The following is a 24,941-nucleotide window of genomic DNA, read 5'->3' on the forward strand; positions in this document are numbered from 1 at the left end:
GATGTTGATTGAAGGGAAGAACAAAAAAAATACTCTGACCCGATTAAGTGGCCCGTAATGCCAATAATACCCGATATATTTTGAGTCCTGACCCGAATTTGGCTTGAAAATCCAAAACTCTACGGCCCAATAATACGGTCCAGCTAGTAACTTGGACAGAAAATTACTCCCTCCGTTTTTAAATACTTGTTCCATTTTTTCGTGCAGAATTTTAGGAGCATTTGGAGAAAGTAATAAAATATGGAGGTAGTGGGGTAAATAAAAGAATAAAAAATTCTAAACAGTACCAGACTACCAGTAGTTGAGAGAATTGGAAGAAAGAGAATATAAAATGATTAAAAATATGATTTATAATAGGTCTACTAGTTTAGAAAAATGAATTAAATATTGTAAAAGTTTTCCAAATAAGAAAATAAAGCAAGGGTTTAAAAACAATCAAGAAAGGAAAGTGAAGCAAGTATTTAAAAACGAAGGGAGTATATAATTTGATTTTGCCGGTGGATATATGGCACCAGAGTACGTCCTTCATGCCTCATGGTCACATTTCCCTGAAGTCCGATGTCTTCAGCTTTGGAGTACTTGTCCTAGAGATTGTAAGCGGTCAAAGGATTAGCTCATTCCAATCTAGAGACAATCCTGAAAATATGCTTACCTTTGTAAGTATGATTACTAAATAGTAAACATCGATAATTAACAAAATAAATTAAATAGCCTAACAAAGTTATTTCGATGTCACAGGCATGGAAAATTTGGCTAGAAGGAAATGCATGGAATGTAGTTGATCCTACATTATCCCCTGCATTTAGTACAGAAATATTGAGATGCATACACATTGGTTTGTTGTGTGTGCAACATAACATGGCCAATAGACCTACGACGTCTTCAATAGGTCTTATGCTAAGTAGCAGCACCACCACTCTCAACGTACCTTCACAACCTGCGTTTTTCTCACGAAGTCACACACCAAGTATGCCTTCACCGGAACATAGTTCAAACCAATCGAGTAGTCAATTGCCTGCTTGTTCAATTAATGAGGGTTCCATCACACAGGTCTACCCTCGATAGTACTGCTTCATCGAGGCTGCTTATATCCAAACTTGAAGCCGCCGAATTTTGCACTGTTTGGACGTTTGGTCATAATATACACAGATCAATAGATGAAGCTCTTAGTGTATGTCTTGACCATTACAATTTTCATTCCAAAGGAAAAAAACTGGTAATAAAAAAAGCTACCATTTAAGCATTGCAGCCAATGGGCCTTAATTTTGGGCCTGATGTGTGTGATGTTGGACAGTCCACTCATTTTCAATTCTCTATAGGAATTTAGGCAACACCCATTTTCTGTAGTTTTCTTTGCCAAAGAGTGTGTCAGTGTACTGGACACATGACGCTAATTGTGCTTCAAAATTCAAAAGCATGCAATAGCATACTACTCCGTATGATATTGTTATTTATTTTTAATAAATAATAATAGATTCGTAACTAAAAAAAACAATAATATATGTTTATTTATCCTACTATTTTGTTCTTAAAATAAACGATTATACAAAGTATATATTTGTTATTTTTTGAGTGTATGTTGAAGATCATGCACATGTGTCCATAATGTGCATGTAACTTGATTATAATACTCCGTAATAGTTAAACAACTTCTTCTCTTTATATTTCTTCAGTTGAGTAAAAAAAAATATCTCATAAAACATTTGTCATCATAATTGACCTTTGACCCCATAAAAATATAGTACATTTTTGTCACCAATTTAGTAGTATATAAATCATAGCCACCCATTATAAAATGAATCATTGTTTAATCAAATTCACTCCATTCCAAACCCAATCTTAACTTTTTATTAAGTCACTTAATTAGAAATAATTGATGGCCACTTCTTGTTGTCTAGCAAGTAAGCTGCCTTCGGAAAGTTCTATCCACTAACCTTTAAATAGTAACCTCAGCTCATTAGTTGAGAACAAACTTCCGTTTCTTATTTTTTGTTACGTTTGGAATATTTTTGTGAGAGAAAAATACTTTAGGGGCCTATTCTCTGTAATACCCCGAAATTTTGAAAATAAATAATAAATAAATATTTTAATAATTTATTCAATTATTTGAATTAGGAGCCAAGATTAAATTTTTGGCGCAAAAAAAAAAAAAAAAAAAAAAAAAAAAAAAAAAAATTATTTATTTTGGTTTTTAAATCAATAATAATTAATTATTTTGGTTAGTTCATATTTTATGATATACAACTATTTTAGTTAGTTTGATATTATCTAATATATATTTTTTTATCAAATCATTATCTTAAACTATGATTTTCAAAAAAAAAAAAAAAAAAAAAAAAAAAAAAAAAAAAAAAAAAAAAAAAGAGAAAAATGGCCGTGAGCATGAAGCCTACTTACCATTATCCTATTCTAACTTAAATTTCTTAATTTATCTTTTTTAACCATATTAGCATTTATGTTACTTCCATCCCTAATCTTTTCCATTGTATTTTCCCACATGAATTAACCTAGACTAAATTTCACTCATATTCATTTAACAAACTTACATTTATCATGTTCCCATGTTAATCTCAATCCTCCTTTAACTCTATCTTACTACCCCTTAAACACTATAAATAGACTCTCAACACTTCACAATTCCTCACACCAAAAATCAGAAATCCTCTTCTCTACTCTCTATCCCATCACCCCTTCTTCTTACTCTATCTAGCTTAAATAAACTCTGCAACCCATAACCAAGTTGTTGCCACCGAACAACCAACTCATCCGCCACCAACGACCACCCAACTATACTAATAGCACTATTTTGATAAAGGTTAATATTTAGGTAGTTCATGCACAATAGAATGGTGTTTTTGGTTTTGTGTTATTTTGTTAACCTTATATTAATTAAGGTTATTTTATTTGTGTAGGAGGAGTCTCCCGATCGTGGTCAAGTTTAGTAGTCGTACCTTTTGTTCTCGTGATCAAGGTACGTATAGGTGGCTAGGTCTTTGATACAATTTTGAATGCGTGTTTTGTATAATGTTTGTTTTAATGATTGTTTGAATAAATGTTGCGTTAACAATTTTCATGACAAGTTAAAGTATATAATTTTATGATTTGAAGGTTTGATCTCTAAATGTTGATCGATTTAATAAAAGTTGTTTGATTTATAAATTACTTGGTTTAATTAATTTGTAGCTCATTGTGAGCCTGAGTATTTGATATTTTAATTGTCCCTCTACCCGGGACTGGTTAAGTAAGACCATGAGCTTTGTATGATCTGGTCTTTCCTCGAGTATAGTATAACTTGCTTGGGGGGTGTGCACACTTAGGTGAGGAAAATTGGTTTAGAAATATCTCAAAAATTGAGAAGTTTATAAATTGGAAATCTATTTGTTTGGAAAGCTTTTATTGATGGATATTACTACCCTTGGAAGGTTTAATTATTTTTGGAAAGTTTTATTTTGGAAAGTGACTCGTGACAGGTTTAAATTTAGATGGTTATTTTGAAAGTAAGTTTGCCTAATAAAAGTATTTACATGCCTTGCACTTATACGTACTTAGCGTTTTTGCTAATCTGTTTTCTTTTTTTTTGTTTTGGTTCGCCCTGTTTACCATTTTGGTAAGCAGTCTTGATTTCAGGTGTGAAGTTGTTCGTACGCATACTAGAGTCGTGATTGGGATCACATAGATAGGAATTAATTTTATTTATGTTTGGACAAGTTTTTTTTTAGCTTATTTTGAAACAGTTATTATAATTATTCATACTATTAATAAAAGTTAGTTATTTTTCCGCTGCAGTTTGAGTAATTTAATAAGCCTTACGTTTTCACGTGGCGGTAATACGCCCAAGTCTATCTCTACGGTATTTGTATACGTATAAATATAGTATTTACCTAGAGGGAGATTTGGGGGTGTTACATTCTCATTGACTGAACTCAGCTGAATTGAACTGAACTGAACTGAATATTTTATAAGAGAAAATCCTAATTTGTAATCTCGTGATCAAAGCTTATAGTAATTTAAAATGAGATTCTTTGAATGATTTATAAAGGGCGTAGCAAGTGGAGTGACATAAGAACGCTAACAATAGATATGGATCGGATGATAGATGTCTATATGAGGATAAGTGATAGACCAATACTTGTAATATTTTTTGGTCAACACATCCTTTCTGCAATTATGTACTCCTTCTATCCTTTAATTTTTGCTTCATGCTGTTACTTAATTACTACGTAGTTTTTTCATTGAAATAAAGTAATATAGAGAAAAGTGGTGGAATTTAAAGGGTGGTTGTAAGAATAAAGGCGTATATCTTTTGTAAGAATAAAGGCGTATATCTTTATCTCTAAGGGTCTCTTCATATTTATTTAATTTTAGTTCAGTTCACATCCAATCAGTTCAGTTCATTTCAGCTCCTAATTTCCCTCTCTCATAAAATATTCAGTTCAGTTCAAGTTCAGCTTCAATCAGTTGAGTTTGGTTCATTTCAACTCCAATCAATTCAGTTCAGTTCAGCTTAGTTCAGTAAATGTGAACAGACTCTAAAGATAAAATGAGACAAAATTAAAGAGACGGCTACAAAGAAAATTGAAGAAAGGGTTGAGTAATTAATTACGCATCATTAGTTTTGAAGAAACAACATGAATTGAAAACATCAAGTTGAAACCAACTTTTATATCTCATTGACTAGTTTGTTCGTTAACCAAAATTGATTCTCAAGAAAAATATTCACCATTCTTTCTTCCATTTCTTACTTTAGTTTGTACTATATATTTTTCCTTCTTCAATATTTTTGCATCTCTTAACAAACAAAATTATTGCTAATATGGAGTCTTCAAATGTTCACTTGTTAGTACTCAGTCTCATAATTTGTTCTACCATGCCCAAGTTTGTCTCAGCTCAGAGCCCGTTCCGCAGGCAGTGGTGCAGCGACACGACTTACGCACCAAATAGCACTTACCAATCCAACCTTCAAGCAGTCTTAAACTCTCTATCGACAGACACTCGAATCACCTACGGGTTTTACAATATAACAGCAGGACACGAACCGGACAAAGTGAGTTCATTAGCCCTATGCAGGGGTGATGTCCCTGTTAATACATGCCGGAATTGTATTAAAAACTCGGCTATTTTGCTCATTAATACCGTTTGTCCTAACCAAATGGAAGGATTTGGGTATAGTGGATATTGCTCAGTATTTTTCTCAAACCGTTCCATTTATGGGAAAGTACAAAATGTGGTAGACCCATGGTTCCTTGCAGACAAACCACCTGTTACGAATACTCGTGGTTTCAGTGATGCACTGTCTTTGCTGATGCAATCGTTGAAGAATCGAGCTGGTTCCGGTAATTCAGAGATGAAGTATGCTGCAGACAAGACTAATACATCAGGTGGTCAGAGTTTGTACGGTCTTGTGCAGTGCACACCAGATTTGTCAAAGCGAAGTTGTATGCAGTGTAGTCAAGAGTTAATTGATTATTTCCCTTCGTGTTGTATTCAATCGAATTACACGGCTTCTGGAGTTATGCTTGTTTTACCAAATTGCTTTGTTCGGTATGATATCAATTCCTTCTATGGGGATGTGCCTAATGATCCCCTGCCTACGTCGTCACTCAACATCAGTCAATCAAATAATGCTACTACTTCAGGTAATATCGAATTCATAATAATTCATACCTCAATTGTTGCTTGAAATACTTTGTCAAGTTTTTTGGACTAGTTAACAATTATGGATTATATGATTTATGGTAGGTCGAAAAGGTAATAAGACTCGAATAGTCGGTATTGTTTCAATCGCACTTGGTGTGTCAACTATGTTACTTGCTACAAGTATCATCTTCAGCATCTTATTAAAGAAAAGAAAATTGAGGAAATCTTGGATGGTGAAATTCAGCAGTAAGATTTTTAGTCTAATTTACAGCTTTCTTTTATGTAATTTGCTTCTTGTATATAATAATGTTGGTAATTTTGTTAATGGGTAAGTGCAGAAGATGAAATTGAGGAAATAAAATCGTTACAATTTAGTCTTGGAGCTATGAAGCAGGCAACACAGAACTTTTCTGAGGAATATAAGCTCGGAGAAGGCGGATTTGGCTCTGTTTATAAGGTACTAATTCAATAAAACAACTAGGAAGAGAGTATGAGTACAAATAAGCCATCTTTTTTTTTAATTTTCTAATCCATATTTCAGGGTGTACTTCCTGATGGACAAGAGATAGCAGTGAAAAAACTTGTAAAGAACTCGGGGCAGGGCGATGCAGAGTTTAAAAATGAAGTACTGATATTAGCAAAGCTCCACCATAGAAATTTGGTGAGACTTTTGGGATTTTGCTTACATGGAAAAGAAATGATTCTCGTCTACGAGCTCGTTGCTAATAGAAGCCTTGATAAGTTTATATTTGGTGAGTGAAAAAACTTCTGATAGAATGATGGTAAACTTAAGCCGATAGTTGAGGCTAAGAATATGTTTTATACTCTATCACTCCCCCTCATATGAAAGACCATTTGGGCTTGAAATGTGGATGCAGCACAGGCCCTTGCATACCCGAAGAGGGGTGAATGAGATGCAGCATAGGCCATTTGTGACCTTTGTGTCATGCTGACTCCGATACTATGTTAATGGATAACTCAACCAAAAGCTTAAGCTTAAGCTTAAACTGATGGTTGAGGTCCACGAATATAATTTATACTCTATTAGATTTGATACCTCGCTCTAAGAGAATTGATTTTTATTGATCAATAAGATTGTCTAAAATTCTGTTACACGTAATCAAATGCAGATCCATTAAGTCGCCAATCTATGCAGTGGGAAACACGTTACAAAATCATCAATGGCATTGCTAGAGGGATCTTGTACCTCCATGAAAATTCTAGACTAAAAATCATACATCGCGACCTCAAAGCAGCTAATATTCTCTTAGACGAGGATTTTTATCCTAAGATCGCAGATTTTGGTATGGCAAGGCTATTTAACTTTGATCAAACTCAAACACAAGCTAGCAAAATTGTCGGTACCTTGTAAGCATCCAAAATCTTCAAACTCTACCTACCATATTAGTATTGGCTTATGTTTTTATGATTTCTTTGTACAAGAAATAAAATATCTTGTTTTTGCAGAGGTTACATTTCACCTGAGTATGCTCTTGAACGTCAAGTATCAGTAAAGTCAGACGTCTACAGCTTTGGTGTACTCGTCCTAGAGATAGTAAGCGGGCAAAGGATTACTTCATTTTTTTACGATGAGGACAATCAAGAAAACCTCTTAAGCTTTGTAAGTTACCTAATAAAAATTTGACATATTTTGATAACTTTCTTTCACAATGTTACAAAAATTTATAAATGGCATTTGAAACATTGGTTTATAATAGGCTTGGAGAAATTGGACTGAAGGCAATGCTTCTTATCTAGTAGATCCTGTAATACAACCCGGTTCTAGTACCGAGATATTAAAATGCATCCACATCGGTTTGTTGTGTGTCCAAGACGACCCTACAAACAGGCCAACGATGTCTGCAGTCGATCTTATGTTGAGTAGTGATTCTGTTACACTTCAAGTACCGGCGCAGCCTGCATTTTGTACCGAGGACCAAAATCTACCTGATATGCTCTTGGAGTGGAGTACAACGACTAAGTCGAGTGTAAGATCAGAGGGAGGTTCAATCAATAATGTTTCGATAACAGAGTTGCACCCTAGGTAATGGAGCTTAAGATGACCCTAGAAGGTATCGAATGGATACCCGGAATTAATTGTCAAGTGAATAGTTTTTTCTTCGTTTTTATTATAGTTGTAATAGTAGTTTGACTTTTATATTATTTATGTGTTTTACTTTGACTATTGTTGATGATTTATACTCAAGCAAATACATAGTAATTTGAGATCTTTTATATTCGTCTCGATTTATACTATTTTAATATCAAATATTTATAATTTTTACATATTGGTAATTAAAGATATTAGTCATTGAAATCATATATGGTATACGTGAAAAGAGAAATGTTGCTATAAAAAAAATATATAGCGGAAGTATATATTAAACCATGTTACTTATGACTACTAAATTATTTACACAAGCAGGTGAATCGATTGATGTATTATCGACTTATCGTGAGTTTAGCCTTGTAACAAAACACGACGCTATTTATTTGAAATAGATTTCCTGACGTTTAGACATTTAAATTAAGAATACAGTGATTTGAATATCATTTTCTTGGTTCTTTTGTATAAATAGTTAAGAAATATGGAGTGACTTTTTGTTATCTTTGCGAAGTAGTTTTGATTTGAGCTCAAAGTTATCACTAATAAATTATACAAAGATTATACTTAGGGTCTGTTCACTTCAACTTAATTTCAGTTCAGTTCAGCTCTAATCAGTTCAGTTCAGCTCCTAATTTCCTTTCTCCTAAATATTCATTTCAGCTCTATTTAGTTCAGTTCAATTTAATTAGCTCCAATTCATTTCATTTCAGTTCACTAAATGTTAACAGACCCTGAGTCAATTTGTCTTTTTCAAATTAAAAGATTATTGTAGGAATAATACTAGTAATTGTCTACTAGACTACTACGTCCTAGACTTTAGGGTACTACTTGATCAATTATTCAAGGTAATTTCGTTACCTTAGCTTGACTCGTGATCCATTATTGATCCATTATTCAAGATTTTTTTTTTTCATTTGGTCAAGAAGGACAAAACATGACAATTTGACAATGAATAACCACCCATTGTTCCTTGTATTACAGTTAGACATGAAGATTTTTTTTTTTTTTTCCTTTTCATTTGGTCAAGAAGGACAAGAACATGACAGCTTGACAAATGAATGACCAAGAAAAGAAGATGAACAGACTACAAGTAATCAATCAATTTGGCTTATAGGCACAAGTTGTTACCCTATTTATGGGCTGGGTTAGTTATTAATAAACCATATTCCCTCTGTTTCACAATTATCATAACATTGATTTACACATATACGGACTCTATAAATTTTATGAGATTAAGATGTGAACAAACTTACAAACATAAAATATATTACGAATTTATAATTATTATATTCTAAACCACATCAATTAAAAAAAAAAAAAAGAAAGGAGGCTTTCGTTCTTATGCTTTTGAGATCTAACTTTATTACTCCCTTGATTTTCACTTAATCTATCATTTTAATCATCGAAGGGTTGAATTTCAGTTAAGCCTAAAGACCAAAATATCAAACGAAGCTCATCCATATTGACTAATAATAAATTAATATTATTGTAATAATTCGCATGAGAAGATGACACCATTAAACAATTAAACTTTCTCTGAGATAGAGAAATTACTAGTACTGTGTACCTTTCAAATAAATAAATACAATTAAACCTACTCTTAAATTTTTATTTAGTGGCCATCTTCTTACGTCAACGATACTGTTAACGGTTGATTGTGGACTCGACAATTCCCATTGAAGAGGGGCACGCACTTGCTCTACAATGTGACTTTTTTGGATGGCGCTACGTGACACCTTCCTCAATTATTTCATTTTATGTGCTTAAAAATATGAATTGGACAAGATTTGATCTCAAGATTTCAAGTTTTAAAACTATATTGGTAGCCACTTAAATATAATTAAGTAACTCGAAGCATCGCCCGAGGCCTAAAAACTAGTTGTAAAATTATAAATAGTATATTGTATTTTTAAAAGTAATTATAGTCTTTATATGGAGTGATTTAAATACTTACAATGGTTACATCCTTATTTGTTACATGAATCTGATCATCTTATCTACTTCGAGCATACTCCTCCGTATACGTTGCTCCATTTTTTTATTCACGGAGTTTTTACAAAATTTAGTAGAAAACAATAAAATATGAATGAAGTGCTAATGGTTTTAAAAAAATAAAGTATGAAAGTTAGGAGGAGAAATATATAATATGAACGTCTTTAACTATTATAAGGAAGTAATAAATAAGGCTACAAAAGAAAAGTGGAGGAAGTAATTAAATATGGAGGGATGGTATGTTTTAGAGTTTTACTAATCTGTTTATTTTATATATATATATATATATATATATATATATATATATATATATATATATATATATATTTTGACAAATACTCTTTTAGTTTGCACGTATAAACTATTTTAAATTGGCTTTTTTAAAAAAAAAATTATTTTTTTATATTTTTTAAAATAATAATAATAATAATAATTATTATTATTATTATTATTATTATTACTATTATTACTATTACTACTACTATTACTATTACTATTACTATTATTATTATTATTATTATTATTATTATTATTATTATTATTATTATTATCTCTTTCCTTTTTGTCATGTTTATGGCTTTATTTACTAAAATTTAGGAGAATAGACGCGTCCTATATTTTGGAATAATATAATAGTGAATCACATTACATGAGTTTAATTTACAACTAGAATATGTTAAAATACTGCGTTCAAATAATTAGTGTTAAAGTGGAGAAAACGGCTTAGGCTTGCATTAATTATACGACTATATATATATATATATATATATATATATATATATATAATAATAATAATAATAATAATAATAATAATAATAATAATAATAATAATAATAATAATAATAATAATAATAATAATACAAAAAGGAAACCTGACAAGCCTAAAATCCTAACAAGATAGACTTAACATAAATACAATATTAACAATTATAAAACCAAACCGACTTCTAATAATACTCCCCCATCAAGTTGGAGCATGTAGATCACGAATGCTTAACTTGCGTAACAAAAATCCAAACCGTTGTCATTCAAAAGCCTTCGTAATAATATCTGCCAGCTGATGATTCGTCGAAACGTATTAAGTAGAAATATTACCTTTCAACAACTCATCACGTACAAAATGACAATCTACCTCATTATTCTTCGTACGATCATGAAACACCGGATTCTTAGCTATATGCAAGGCCGACTGACTATAACAAAACAACTGCATAGATTTCGAATGATCAACACCAAGAGCAAACAACAACTGTTTCAACCATTTAACCTCACAAGTAGTGACATAGATCTGTATTTGGCTGAAGCCGAAGATCGGGAAACTGTAGGTTGTTTCTTAGTCTTCCAAGAAACAGACAAATGACCTAAAAACAAAAAATAACCTGACCAAAGGAACGCCAAAAAAGACACGCCGCCCAATCACTGTCACAAAAACTCCGTTGGGAGTAAATCCTTCATAGGTCACAATAAGATGCCTTGTCCCGGACCACCCTTAAGGTACCGTAAGACACGAATAACCGCATCCCAATGAGAAACTTGCGTATCACTCAAAAACTGAGCCAAAACATGCAATATCAACTGCACAGCAAGCACGCACACACGCACCACAGAACAACACGATACACCAAAGTGTAGCACCACAACACCACGCAAACAACAATAGCGTACCACAATAGCAGCACATCACAACATCAGCGCACCTACGGAGCACCAAAAAATCTCAACATACGCACACCACAAGGCAGCGTACAACACAACACACATACACAATATGCGCACCACAAAGGCACAAACTAACCAAAAATTAGAGATTGTAAACCTTAAATTAACCAAACAGAATTTTGTGAAAAAAAAAAATTGAAGCCCTAATCTCACTAAGAAATTAGCTTGCGGGGGAAAAAAAAAATTAAAGAACAAACCAAGATCGAAAAAAAAGTTCTCTAGAAATTAGAAAGCTTAGATATCATGTTAAAGTGGAGAAATATGTGGAGAAAACGGCTTAGGCCTTGCATTGATTATAAGACAATATATATACACAATAAGAAATAGATTTAATATAAATACAATATTAACAAATATAAAACCAAACCGACTATGAGAGTGATTTACATTTTTTTTTTTTGATGTTTTTGAGAAATTTCAGCTTAAAATATTGAAGTTTCTTACATTTTCTTTGAAATCTAAGTGTCTAATCCACTTTTTCATTATTGGAGTTTTATCCAAATTGCTACGAGTATAGTGTTCCACTTTCAAGTTTCAACTAATCGTAGTACTTTAGGAGAGGACCGTTTACCACATTTTGCTCCCAAAAAATATCAAATAGAGCTTATCTTTTATCTTATTGTGGAAATGAAGCATGCGTGCTAATGGAGATGTAATTATTCAATGACTTTATACAATTATTTTGAATAGTCAAATATGTTAGTTTTCTTCTTCCTTTAACGTGGAATAGTTAATCCCTATTCACATATACATGTGGATAAAAGATGTATGGATTAAGATTGAATTCATAGATTACTGCATCACACCCAATCAAAACTTAAAAAAGTAAAAATTCTCTTACAAGATGAATCTAATGTAAAAGACGCATACTAATCCATAGTATCGCACCTAGCTAGCTCCACCACCAGCAAACACCCTGATTGTTCCAAATAGAAAAACCACAACTCACCAAGCCCATAGTTCCATACAATGCTCCACTAGTGGTGTTCTGCATTATTTTATTAACGGAGTGGCGGCTTTGACCAAATAGCAATGCATTATTAATATTGTGTTATCTCGTCAAAAAAATATATTATGTTATAGATAGCAACAGAATATAAGTTTTATAGATAATGGTAATAACATAATATTTTTTTTATTATCTAATTATATCTTAATAATGGTTTTATTTTATGGTACATATGGTAATAACATAATATTTTTACCCTTTTGAAGCCAAATTACATTCCTCTTTAGAAATTTACATGGGAATTAAGGAGAAAAGAATAAGACAAATAACAATAAGTAGATAATGCAATGAGAAGTACAAAGATAGATTAATTATTACTCATGACATGTCATCAATCCTTTGCAAAAAAAAAAGGACCAATCACATACTCCTAATTGAAAATTTTTAACCAATCATATTCATTGTAATTTGGCACAAGGATTATGAGTGAGATTAGGTAAGGATGAATGAGAAAACATTAAATATAAAACAGAAAAAGAGAGTTGATTTAGTAAAAAAAACTTAACAAAAATAGAAAGAAAGAATGTAATTTTGGAATACCAAAAATAAAAAGGAGGAATGTAATTTAGGGACGGAGGGAGTACTAGTAATAATTTTTTGTAAGTTGTAACACTCCAAGTTTTTTATAGATAGCAACAGAATATAAGGCAACTTCGCTATGACTCGTATGATAACAACCCGTGACCCAATTTACCCTTTTCGTCATATAATATTTATTTATGACCCGAATTTACCCTTTTCGTCTTTTAAAAATTATTTATAGACCTTTGTTAGCTACCATCTGAATCACATTCACAGCAAATATGAAATTAACCAAATTATTCTTCTTAGTATTTTTGGTTCAACTATTTTATGTAATTCCCAAAACTTCTGCTCAATTATTTGAGTTTCTCAATAGTAGGTGTGGAGACAATCACTCCACTCCCAATGCTTATCTAACAAACCTTAAAACAACCCTCAATTCTATGTCTTCAGACACCCAAATCACCTATGGTTACTATAACTTCACCGCCGGTCAACAACCCAACAAAGTCGAAGCCATGGCTCTCTGCAGGGCCGACATCTCAGTCGATGATTGTCGTGATTGTGTCAGTTCTTCTGCTTCTAGTCTGCTTTCAGTCTGTCCCAACAGTATGAAGGCGTTCGGGTATTCTGACAACTGTGTAATATATTACACAAATATCAGTCTGTTTCATGTTTTAACAGATAGGCCATATTGGGCTCTTGGGTTTAATGGCAATATTACTGATAATATCCCCAAGTTCAATAGTTCTCTTACTACGTTAATGACCTCTTTGCAAAACAAGGCTTCCTTAGGTAATTCTGTTCTTAAATTTGCTACCGGAAACACGAAAGTCACTGCAAATCAATCCTTGTATGGTCTAGTTCAGTGTAGTCCTGACTTGACTAGGCTCGATTGTGTTAAGTGTGTGCAAAATCTCACTTTGAGTGTCTTCACACAGCATTTTATCACCACTAGTCCTTTCTTTATGGCTAAAGGAGGAAGAGTGGTTTCGGCTAGTTGCAATCTTCGGTATGAGCTCTATCCTTTCTATAAGAATGTAACTTACATAGCTACTCCACCTGCCTCCAGCAGAAATGCCACTACTTCTATTCAAGGTAAGAAAATATGTAGATTTTTTTTTTTTTTTTTTTCTCTGGTAAATTTAGCTCTCTTTCAGTATTATAATTAGTCCTAACTTGTATCATGGATTTGTGTTATGTTTTTTTAGGTGCAAGTAGTAGCAAGTCACATAAAATCATTGCTACCGTTGTTCCGATTGTTGGATCATTAGTACTCATCCTTATCATAGCTTCCTTCTGTATCTTTGTACGAAGGAAGAAGCAGATAAAGTTTTCAGGAAATTTTGACAGTAAGCAAGAATTCTTTGTAGCAGTCCAATATTATTAGTAAACTACAAATCTAATCTTGTAATATTATTTATATGATTTGTATAGAGGTAGAAATGGACACTCTTCAATCCTTACAATTCAGTACAGGGGCAATTAAGGTTGCAACAGAGAACTTTGCTGTTGAAAATATGCTCGGAAAAGGTGGATCTGCCACTGTTTACAAGGTAATTGTTTAGTAATTGTCTAGGATTTATAACATCAAATGCAAGAGCTAATAAGAATAAATCTTTATTAGGATATTTAGGAAATATCATATATTTAGGAAATATTTTATCTTCTCTGTTTCCATGTTTATCTAGAACTAGGATTCTAGAGATCTTTTGTATTATATATTTCGTGCTTTTCCATCAATGAAAGCTAAGCAATTTCTGCCTAATTCTACCTAATTCTACAATCTTTGTATCAGGGAAAGCTGACTGATGGGCAAGAAATAGCGGTGAAGAGGATCGAACGACATGCAGTTCTAGGGGAAGAGCAGTTCAAAAATGAAATTCTGACCCTAGCAAAGCTGCATCACGGGAATCTAGTCAGACTTCTCGGATTCTGCTTGGAAGAAGATGAAATGCTTCTCATTTATGAGTTTGTCGTCAATAAAAGCCTTGACGCCTTTCTTTTTGGTTAGTATTTACTGCTTAAAGTTGTTCAATCCTTTTCTTTTCATTAGTAGTTTGGCAAATCATCTAAGGCTTGTACATAATTACAGACCCAGAGCACCGTGCATCTATGCACTGGGATACGCGGCTTAACATTATTAATGGCGTTGCTAGAGGACTCCTATACCTGCATGAAGATTCACAACAGCGGATTATACACCGTGACTTGAAAGCTGCTAATGTTCTGCTAGACGCTGATTTCATCCCTAAGATTGCAGATTTTGGCCTAGCAAAGTTGTTCAAGGCTGACCAATCTCAAGCAGTGGCAAGCAAAGTAGTTGGTACTCAGTAAGTATCATAACATTAGCAGCTTTTTTCATGTTGGGATTACTATTAATTGTTTGAAACTTTAACTTTGAAAGATGACATTGGTTTGTTACAGTGGATACATGCCACCGGAGTATTTGATCCAAGGTCAGGTGTCATTGAAGTCGGATGTGTTTAGCTTTGGTGTACTTGTTTTGGAGATAGTAAGCGGCCAAAAGATTAGCTCTTTCCAAATTGGAGAAAAACAGGAAAGTCTGCTTGCTTATGTAAGTGTTATCATTTATTCTTACACTCAGCTTATATAAAACTTGATTAACACATATCAAACTAGTTTCTTAACATTAAATTATGATGTCTTAGGCATGGAAAAACTGGCAAGAAGGCAAAGCGTGGAATCTTGTAGACCCTGCACTATCTCCTGCTTTTAGTGCTGAGATACTGAGATGCATACACATCGGTTTGCTGTGTGTTCAGAATAACATGGCCGATAGACCAACTATGTCTTCAGTATCTCTTATGCTAAGTAGCAACACTATGACCCTGGAAGTGCCTTTGCAACCAGCATTTTTCAAACAAAACCGTCCCATGCTACTAAGTGAACCTTCACAAGACAATTCCTCAGATCAATCAAATAGCAGATCTTTATCAGTTAATGAAGCTTCTGTGACAGAGCTCTACCCTCGATAATAGAGATGCTGCTAATGTTACAACTGTGTCTGCAGCTTTATAATTACAGTATTATTTATTGCAATATAATAGTAGCCAACTGTTGTTACACCATATGATGATTTGTAGAGACCCTCCCAAAGTGATGCTAAATATGGGAAGTAAAAAAGGAAACTGACCTACAATCATGCAATCATAGGGCTTTTTCTCTTCAGCTTAATTTCAGTTTAGTTCAATTCAGTTTAGTTTAGTTCCTAATTTTCTTTTCTCATAAACAATTCAGTTCAGCTGAGTCAGCTCAGTTCAGCTTTAGCAAATTAAACTATTATGTTCAGGGAAAAAAAAAACACACTCACAGTGAGAGATACTTTTGGATCCACATCAAAGTAGAATCAATTGTTGTGTTAACAAATAATAATGTCTAGCAAAATCAGAAAATCATTATTAGAATCATGCTGTGTTAACAAGCAAAATATTGAGTATAATTATCATTCATTGACATGAAGGAAATAAATTTTGTGTAAAAGAATCCCTATATAGAGTTTTCAAGCATTGTAATCAATCAGCCTTCTAAGTAACAGAGCTTCCATGTAATAGAATTACCTGCCATTCACATTAGTGAACACCTCTGTAAAATGAGTATTACTTGCACTCAAGGCTTGAGGAAGGTTCTCTTATACGGAAAAGCTGGAGGCGCTGTCAGAGATGGCAGAACAGCTGATTGGCTACTGAGCATAGACAAGATTGATGCAATTGCTGGTCGTCTAGCTGCATCTTCCTGAACACACAATAATCCAATATGGATGTATCTTTCAATTTCAGGGATTGAGAAATTTCCTCCAAGATTTGGATCCACCAACTCTAAACCGGTCCCATCATTCCAGCACTTCCATGCCTTATGAAAACATAACAACAGTTAAAGAGCTTTATCTGTTAAATTTTTCTTGCAGAGGTAGTGATTTTCCTTTTTATTTTTTATTTTTCAGGCGGATAATATTTTATGATTAAAGCTTACATGATCTAGTAAGTTCTCATCTTCTATGTTTAGATCAGTTACACTATTCCTGCGTCCACTCACAATCTCTAGAAGTAAGACTCCAAAACTAAAAACATTAGACTTGACTGAAAAATCCAGTTGAAGCATACTCAGGAGCCATGTAACCACTGCAGTATTATGCATCCGCAATTTTTATAAAAATAATCATGAGATTTCATGATTAAGGGTCGGGGGGCTATGAATTTTATCCGGAGGAGGGGGAGATAAGAAGGGATCAAACTTGCAATGTTCCAGTAACTGTACTAGTATTTCCTTGAGTTTGGTCTGCCTCGAAAAATTTTGCCATTCCAAAATCTGCAATTTTGGGGTTCATTTCTCCATCCAATAATATGTTGCTAGGCTTGAGATCGCGATGGATAATCCTGAATCTGGAATCTTCATGAAGATACTGAAGCCCTCTTGCAATTCCCATTACAATCCTTTGTCGAGTTTCCCACTTCAAATGGACTCCCCTGTTTGTACCTACAATATCAGCCAGGACAAGAAGTAAGTCATCAATAAATCAGAACTTTTCACAAATAGTTGTATATAATATGCATTCTCTTTTCCAACATGGCCTTTTATAACAAAGTTCAGGTTGTAATTGAAATCATACAATATAGAAATCGGTCAAAGCTTTTATTTGGCACAAACTCATATACAAGTAATTTTACTTCTCCGTCTAAGCAAAATCCATGAAGTTTGACAAGATTCTTATGTTGCAGCTTTGCTGCTAAGCATGCCTCACTCTTGAATTCCCTAATTCCTTGCTCTGAGGGACTTGCAAGCCTCTTAACAGCTATAGCTTGTCCATCTGCAAGTGTTCCCTAAATTTGAAAGTGAACCCTATAAGTTGTTTGTTTGACAAGAAGAAATTACTGGTATGAAGTTCAACATAAAAAAAAAAAGAAGAAAAAATAACAGTTTTTATATGTCACTGGTAGAAATAATGAAGAAGGCACCCCTTAATTGCCACCGGTTCAGTCCAAACCGGTGGCAAAAATGGGCTAAAAAATTGGCAGGTTTATGAACCAGGAAAAAAGGCACCGGTTCAATTCAAACCGGTGGCAAAAAATAAAGCCCGCCGGTTTGAACCGGTGTCGAGCCTTTTATTAAAAAAAAAACGCTTTTTCATTCTCCACTCAAATCGTCGCTTCTCATTCTCTCTCGCATCCCTTCCTCTTTCATCCCTGTTTCTCTGATTTTTCATTCTCATCTCCTCTTTCTCTCGTTCTATTTCTCTAATCTATCAATCCCTTTCTCTTTCTCTTTCGTTCTTTTATCTCCTCTTTCTCTCGTTATCCTTTTCTCTGATTTTTGGGTTTGATTATTTGAGGTTAGTGTTAAATGCCTTGTTTTTTGGGGTTTTATTGTTGTAATATTGTTCGAAATTTGGGTTTTATTGATTTTTATTGGTTTTTTCTGGGGATAATTGATTTTTGAAATGTTTTGCGTTTAATTGATTTTCGAAATTTTTGGGTTTAATTGATTAATCTAGGTTTTTTCGAAATTTTTTATGATTAATTGATTTTCTAGGCTTTATGTTAATTGATTTTTCTGGGTTTCTTCGAAATTTTTTTGGTTTAATCCACCAAGAACTCATGCATGAGCAAGATAGGGTTTAATCAATTTTTGTTTTTATTTTAATCGATTTTTTTTTTTAATCGATTTTAATTCGATTTTTTTTTATTTTAATCGATTTCTTGAGCGATTTTTTTTTTATTTTAATCGATTTTAATTTTTTTTATTTTCTGGATTTTTAACTGATTTTCGATTTTCTGGTTTGTTTTAATCGATGTTTTAACTTATTTTAATTCTATATATTTTTTTCCTGGGATTTTAAACTTATTTTAATCATTTTTTTATTTTAATCGATTTTTTTGTTATTATAATCGATTTAAATTTGATTTTTTTTTCTGGGTTTTTAACTGATTTTCGATTTTTTTTTATTTTATTTTTTTTCTTTTAATCGATTTTAATTTGATTTGATTTTTTATTTTATGGGTTTTTTTATTATTTTTTTCGCAGCTAATTCAGTTTAATCGATTTATGTTGGATGTTTTAATTGGCGTAAGTATACTACTCCCTCTGTCCCTAATTGTTTGCTCCACTTTCCTTTTTAGGGTGTCCCCAAAAGATTGCCCCATACTACTTTTGGCATGTTTTCCCACTTGCACTATCTCTATCTCTCTCCTCATTGATATTTGCGCCAACCCATGTGCACCATTTTTTGCCCAAAGCCTTAATAAAGTGGATTTATGGTTTGGGGCAAACAATTGGGGACGGAGGGAATATTGCTTTGCAAGCCCAAAATAGTGCACATAATCGAAGAATCAAGAATATTGATTTAGATGTTGAATGGGTTTTTTTTATTGTGATGTTGTAAATTTTTTTTTTTTTTTTTATTTATTTTGTATTTTTTTATTTTTTTTATATGTTGTAATTGATCAATTTTATAGATCTATGTTGTAATTTTTTTTTCTATTATATACTGTTTCGATTATATTGAATGATAGTTGATTTATATTTTGTTGTTCTTCTTTACTGTAGTCAATATAAATTTTAAGTGAAAAAGACAAAAAAAAAATTGATTTTTTGGGATTTTTTGGCACCGGTTAACCGGTGCCAAAAACTTTGAACTAATTTTTTGTGGTCTTTTATGGCTCCAGCTAACCTGTGCCAATTTCGATTTTTGCCACCAGTTCAAACCAGTGGCTTTTTCATCCACTAAATGGCACACCCCCCCCCCCACATTGGCACCGGTTCAAACCGGTGGCATTGAGGGGTTTTGAACCGGTGCCAATTTCCTTTTTTCACCTAGTGTGTTATCCATCAATTACACAAACATACCTTGTAAACAACTCCAAATCCACCTCGGCCAATTTTATTTTCAGGAGAGAGGTGTTGGAAATAAACTATTGCAATCAAAATAAATAATAACAAGAACAAGGAAAGATGTTACTTTGAATATAGATCTCAATACGTTGTGACGCGTTTTACGGCTGCCCTAGAAGCGTATTTCGCCACCACCGGTGCGAGGTTCTCAATGACGAATGCTCCTCAAAGGTAACACAACGATCCTTCAAATCTGTACCCCGAATGAAGGATTGGAATTATACCAAGAACTGCTCAGATCTCTTTTGGAGGTTTAGGGTTTTTGGCCTTTTGTTTGTAGGTTTATTATTTTGTGTGTATCAAAGCTTCAAAGGTTTGATATATATATATATATATATATATATATATATATATATATATATATATATATATATATATATATATATATATATATATATATATATATATATATATATAGGTTATGTGAAGAAATCAAAATAAGGAAATAAAATCCCGAACAAAAACACGTTCTCGAGCCCTTGCCTGGTCGGGCGCGAAGAACACAGGTCAAAAATCCCAGTTTTTGGCTCCGCCCGGTCTGACCGGGCAAATCAGCCCTACCGGGCGCGAGAGGTGGAAAGCTACGGAGTTGTTTGAAGCTTTGCCTGGTCTGTTTTGCCATGACCGGGCAAGTGGGATACTACGAAAGTACGAAGTTAACTAGTTTGATGAATAGCCTACTTCTCTTCGCCCCACCCCCAGGGCAATTCCGCCCTGCCAGGGCAAGCACGAAAAGAAACTTATCATCAAACATAGCTTAATACAATCGAATCTTTCGACTTGCATTACTCCCAACAAGAAGTTATCAGTGGCAGCTTTGATAACATCGAATTGTAAGTGCAGATTTTCTACGATGAACACAACACAAAGTCTCATCCTTAAATTTCTATCAGACTGCAAATTTTGTTTATCCCCCCTATAGCCTATAGGCTACAAATTCTTTACATATACAATATCTTGTGTACCATAATGATAAATGTTGCCCTTGATGTTTTGATGATAACACAAGTCAAATAAATGGACTAATGTCTTGCTGAGTTTTTGTAGTCTTATTCATTACAAGTTGCAGGAACAAGGTAAAGCAAGGAAAGTAAAGCTAAAAGAATAAAGAGATTAGTTGCAGTGTTCCTGTAAAGGAACTGAAGCTTCAGAGCAGAGGCTAAGGAAAGAAGACTCGGAGAAAAGACTTCTAAGCGAAATATAAAGTCTGAAATATTTTATATTTTAGGTTTTATGTAAGTGAGTCTAATTGGGAATTAATACTTAGTGGAATGCGATTTGATTTTGTCAAAAAGATAGAATTTGGTAGTTTGCTAGAAAATAGGAAAATCGGTTTTGGATAATATCTTTTCTGATTTTATAAGTTAATATCTTTTCGAATTTTATCCTTTGAGTTAATATTAATGTTTCCAGAAAAATATCTTTTGAAAACTACTTTCCTAAACTTATGCAACTACTTACTGACTTAGTCTTCACCACTTACGCATAAGTTGCTTCCTTAAGGTTTAAAACGTATCCTGGTTTCTAGGACATGATTGAACAAATTGGAAGTGGTAAATGGTAATGGCGTTGATATGAAGCAGTGGTGGCGAAAGTGGTGGTAAGTGTGGCGTTTTTACCAAGCAAAGTTTTCCTATAAAAAGCAGGAGTTATTCTTGGAATAATTTCACCCTTGCTCAAATATATTTTTCTATCTTTCTTGCTTTAAAACACGAGTCAAGAGTCGCATTCCACTTAGGTGTTTTTCTTAATTACTTTCACTAGAGTTTTATTTACTTGAGTTGTAATTTGGGAATTGGGAGTTTGAGTGAACTCTAAGAGGATTCAATAGAGAAAGAGAGAAGAGTGGCAAGTAGTGGGACTTGCTGCTGGGAACTTCAAGTTCATAGAGGAACTTGAAGATTGATTCTTAGTTTGTAATAGGTTATTTGCCCTGTTATAGTGAAGAATCATTCGTAAAATCGCAAGTGGTCGTAGTTTTTCCTATTGTTAGGGCCAAGAGGTTTTCCACGTAAAATCTCTCTGAGTTATCTTTAAGTTCCTTTAGCTTTGTTTTATCAATTCCGCGAATATTTGACCCAATTCTCCTAAATTACAATTCAACCCCCCCTCCCCCCCTCTTGTAGTATTCTTATAAAGTAACAAAAGCTAATACTTGACAATTCTATAGTACTCCGTACTTGATTAGAAGATTACAAAGTGCTATGAATTGTATAATTCAATTGATAATGAACTTATTAGGAGTTTCTACAAAAATAATTAAAATCATCCAAGTTCAATAATAAACAATAATAACTGCGAAATTCCACTGATAATTCAGATTAAAATACAAAAAATTAGGAGAAATATGGGAATTTAATACCTGGGTAATCGGGGTTGAGATGAAATATTACTGCTGAAAATGATCTTCTGAAACCCGGCCAAAAAAAGTCAACGATATTTTCACTGTTGCACAGTTGTTTCAGTTGTTTGATGTTGATTGAAGGCAAGAACACAGAAAATAAATAAATAAATAAATAAATACTCCGACCGGACTAAGTGGCCCGTAATACCCATAATACCCGATATATTTTGAGGCCTGACCCGAATTTGGCTTGAAAAATCCAAAACGCCAAGGGCCAAAATTATGGTCAACCCCATTATCTTAAAAAAAAATTTTGGCTAATCCATCCCATTCATCAAGTCTAATTTAATTTCAATTTGACCAAAAAAAATAAAATTGCAAATGAGATGATTTTAAGATTCTTATTAATGTGTATTTTTTAAATTTAAGAATTTCAAGATGTTATATTAAAGGTACTTAAACGGTTAATAAATGCTACAACTACCAAAAGCATAATTGTAATTACTAGTGCTGTCAAATTTTAAACCGAAACTGTTTAATTGTCTGAAACAAACCGACTCGAACCGTATGTGAATGAATCCAAAACCGAACCGTTCCGAATAACATTTCACCATAATAAGAACCGAACCCGTTGAACTGAACCAGTTCTAAACAAAACTGAAATCAAACCGAACCGAAACAGAACCGAATTGTTTCTAATCTGAAACCGTTTGAACCGAGATAAAAACCGTTTACACTAAACCGACAACAACCCGCGACGACCCGTTTGCACCGCACAGTATATAAATCGAACAGTTTATAAACCGAATCGCTTGCAAACCGAATCGTTTTTGAACCAGACCGCTTATAAACGAATCGGCTACAAACTGCTAACTATAAAGAGAATATTAAAATCAAGTTAAAAGGTGTTTTATGAAATTTAATTATCATAGTACAAAAATTCTTCCTGCCAAATTAATATTTATTGAAAATTTATTATCATAGTATAAAATATCTTCCTGCCAAATCATTATCATAGTATAAAATATCTTCTTGCCCCTAAAAATCCTCCTGCCATAAACTAAACTGAAAAAAAACCGAACCAGTTATAAAACTGAACCGAAAAAGAACCAAACCAGTTATAAACTGAACCGAAAAAGAACCGAACCAATTATAAACTGAACCGAAAAAGAACCGAACCAATTATAAACTGAACCAAAAAAGAACCGAACTAACTATTTCTAACCCGAAACCGTTTCCAACCCGAAACTATTTAAATCAGGATAAAACCGTTTACACCGAACCGTTAACAAACTGCAACCTGTCTACACCGAACCGTTTACTACCCAGATTGTTTACAACCCGAACCGAATTAAAACGCTCAAGAATAGACCGAAACAAAATCGATAACTATTTAAACCGAACTGGAACCGACCCCCAAGACACTTAAACCGATTTCAAACCGACCCGATTTAATACCGAACCGATTTCAAACCGAATCAAACCCGAACCGTCCAACCGTTTTGACAGTGATAGTTAAGACTGATAGCTGGAGTTTCTAGGGAAGAATGAAGAGCATATGCGTATCTAAATACATTCAAAATTATCTCAAAGAGGTATTTGCAAGATTTTTAATACTTTCTCCGTTAAATAATAATTGCAATAAAGGGATATTATTTGTGACATGTAAAAAATTCCTTTATTGCAATTAATATTTTACGGAGGAAGAACCTACAACAAAAATGGGTGAAATACCATGTGTTGAACCTGGAAAGGGGAATAATAAAAGATAAAAGTATATTTAATTAATTTTTTTTGAGAAATTCTCATTGGTACACCTGTGGTTCTGACTTTTTCCATTGATACACTCCTTAATTTTTGTCTTCCCATCGGTACACCCATGGTCACTACAAAAATAAAAGCTTTTTAGCATCTAAGTTTGGCAACAGATTTATAAAATATTGCTAAATAGCAACGAATATAATTTATTTCATTGCCTAATTAAAAGTGACATTTTATGCTTTAGCTTTTTAATAATAAATGGCTACATGTTTTTGATTTGTTGTTATTTAATTAAAACAAATTGTCTTACTAGTTGTTACTAGATGGCATCATATATTTCTCTTGTTGCCATATAATAACAAACTATGACAACAAATATTTTATTTGTATTGATTTAGAAACAAACAAAGGCAATGAATTTTTGAATTGTTGCAATTAGGAACAAGTCATCTAAACTATTGTTGCTAGATGATAACTTTTATTTTTTTTTAATTATTTGTTGCCATTGGAAACAAGTTGTGTTACATTTTGTTGTTAATTTATATGTAAATTAGTTTTTGCTATCATGTATAAAATTATTTGAAGACACTCTTATTATTATTTGTTGTTATAATGACATCAAATAGAGACGAATTTCAATTTTGTTTCTAATTTAGAGACGGATTTTTTTAATTTTGTCCCTAATTTAGAGACAAAATTTTCAATTTCATCTCTAATATTTCGTTCACTTATCATAAATTATATGCATAGAAGTAAACATAAAGTACTTTGTATAGTTAGTAAGAGATTCACCATGTGACTTTGAGGTCACAAGTTCAACTCCTACCAACAAAAAATTAACGATTCAAGTTCGTAAACTTTTTGACAATTTCGAGTTTGATTTAGTCCCATAAAGAATCAAAATGACCCCTAAACCCTTAACCGAACAATTACTATCACAA

General features: G+C 32.9%; 3 protein-coding genes across 3 annotated transcripts; 2 read left to right on the forward strand and 1 right to left on the reverse strand.

Annotated features, from left to right (window-relative positions):
* Positions 1-4,612: 4,612 nt before the first annotated feature.
* Positions 4,613-7,817, forward strand: LOC145635349 (cysteine-rich receptor-like protein kinase 10). The gene is made up of 7 exons (XM_081686627.1): positions 4,613-5,636; positions 5,740-5,883; positions 5,976-6,094; positions 6,179-6,389; positions 6,768-7,005; positions 7,105-7,258; positions 7,356-7,817. The coding sequence occupies exons 1-7, from the start codon at positions 4,814-4,816 to the stop codon at positions 7,683-7,685; spliced, it is 2,019 nt and encodes a 672-aa protein (XP_081542753.1). The 5' UTR covers positions 4,613-4,813; the 3' UTR covers positions 7,686-7,817.
* A 5,410-nt stretch (positions 7,818-13,227) lies between these two features.
* On the forward strand, positions 13,228-16,184 carry LOC145636375 (cysteine-rich receptor-like protein kinase 8). Its single transcript, XM_081687922.1, has 7 exons — positions 13,228-14,084; positions 14,198-14,338; positions 14,424-14,542; positions 14,785-14,995; positions 15,082-15,319; positions 15,414-15,564; positions 15,659-16,184. The coding sequence occupies exons 1-7, from the start codon at positions 13,268-13,270 to the stop codon at positions 15,983-15,985; spliced, it is 2,004 nt and encodes a 667-aa protein (XP_081544048.1). The 5' UTR covers positions 13,228-13,267; the 3' UTR covers positions 15,986-16,184.
* Positions 16,185-16,616: 432 nt separating this feature from the next.
* On the reverse strand, positions 16,617-20,771 carry LOC145637297 (cysteine-rich receptor-like protein kinase 34). Its single transcript, XM_081688762.1, has 6 exons — positions 20,660-20,771; positions 19,851-19,915; positions 17,617-17,827; positions 17,265-17,483; positions 16,980-17,128; positions 16,617-16,859 (listed from the first exon to the last, which is right to left on the reverse strand). Exons 1-6 carry the CDS (start codon positions 20,769-20,771, stop codon positions 16,617-16,619), a joined length of 999 nt encoding a protein of 332 aa, XP_081544888.1.
* Between the last annotated feature and the right edge of the window lie 4,170 nt (positions 20,772-24,941).

The sequence above is a fragment of the Chenopodium album genome, chromosome 6 (genome assembly GCF_948465745.1).
Source record: "Chenopodium album chromosome 6, dcCheAlbu1.1, whole genome shotgun sequence".
Lineage (NCBI taxonomy): Eukaryota > Viridiplantae > Streptophyta > Magnoliopsida > Caryophyllales > Amaranthaceae > Chenopodium > Chenopodium album.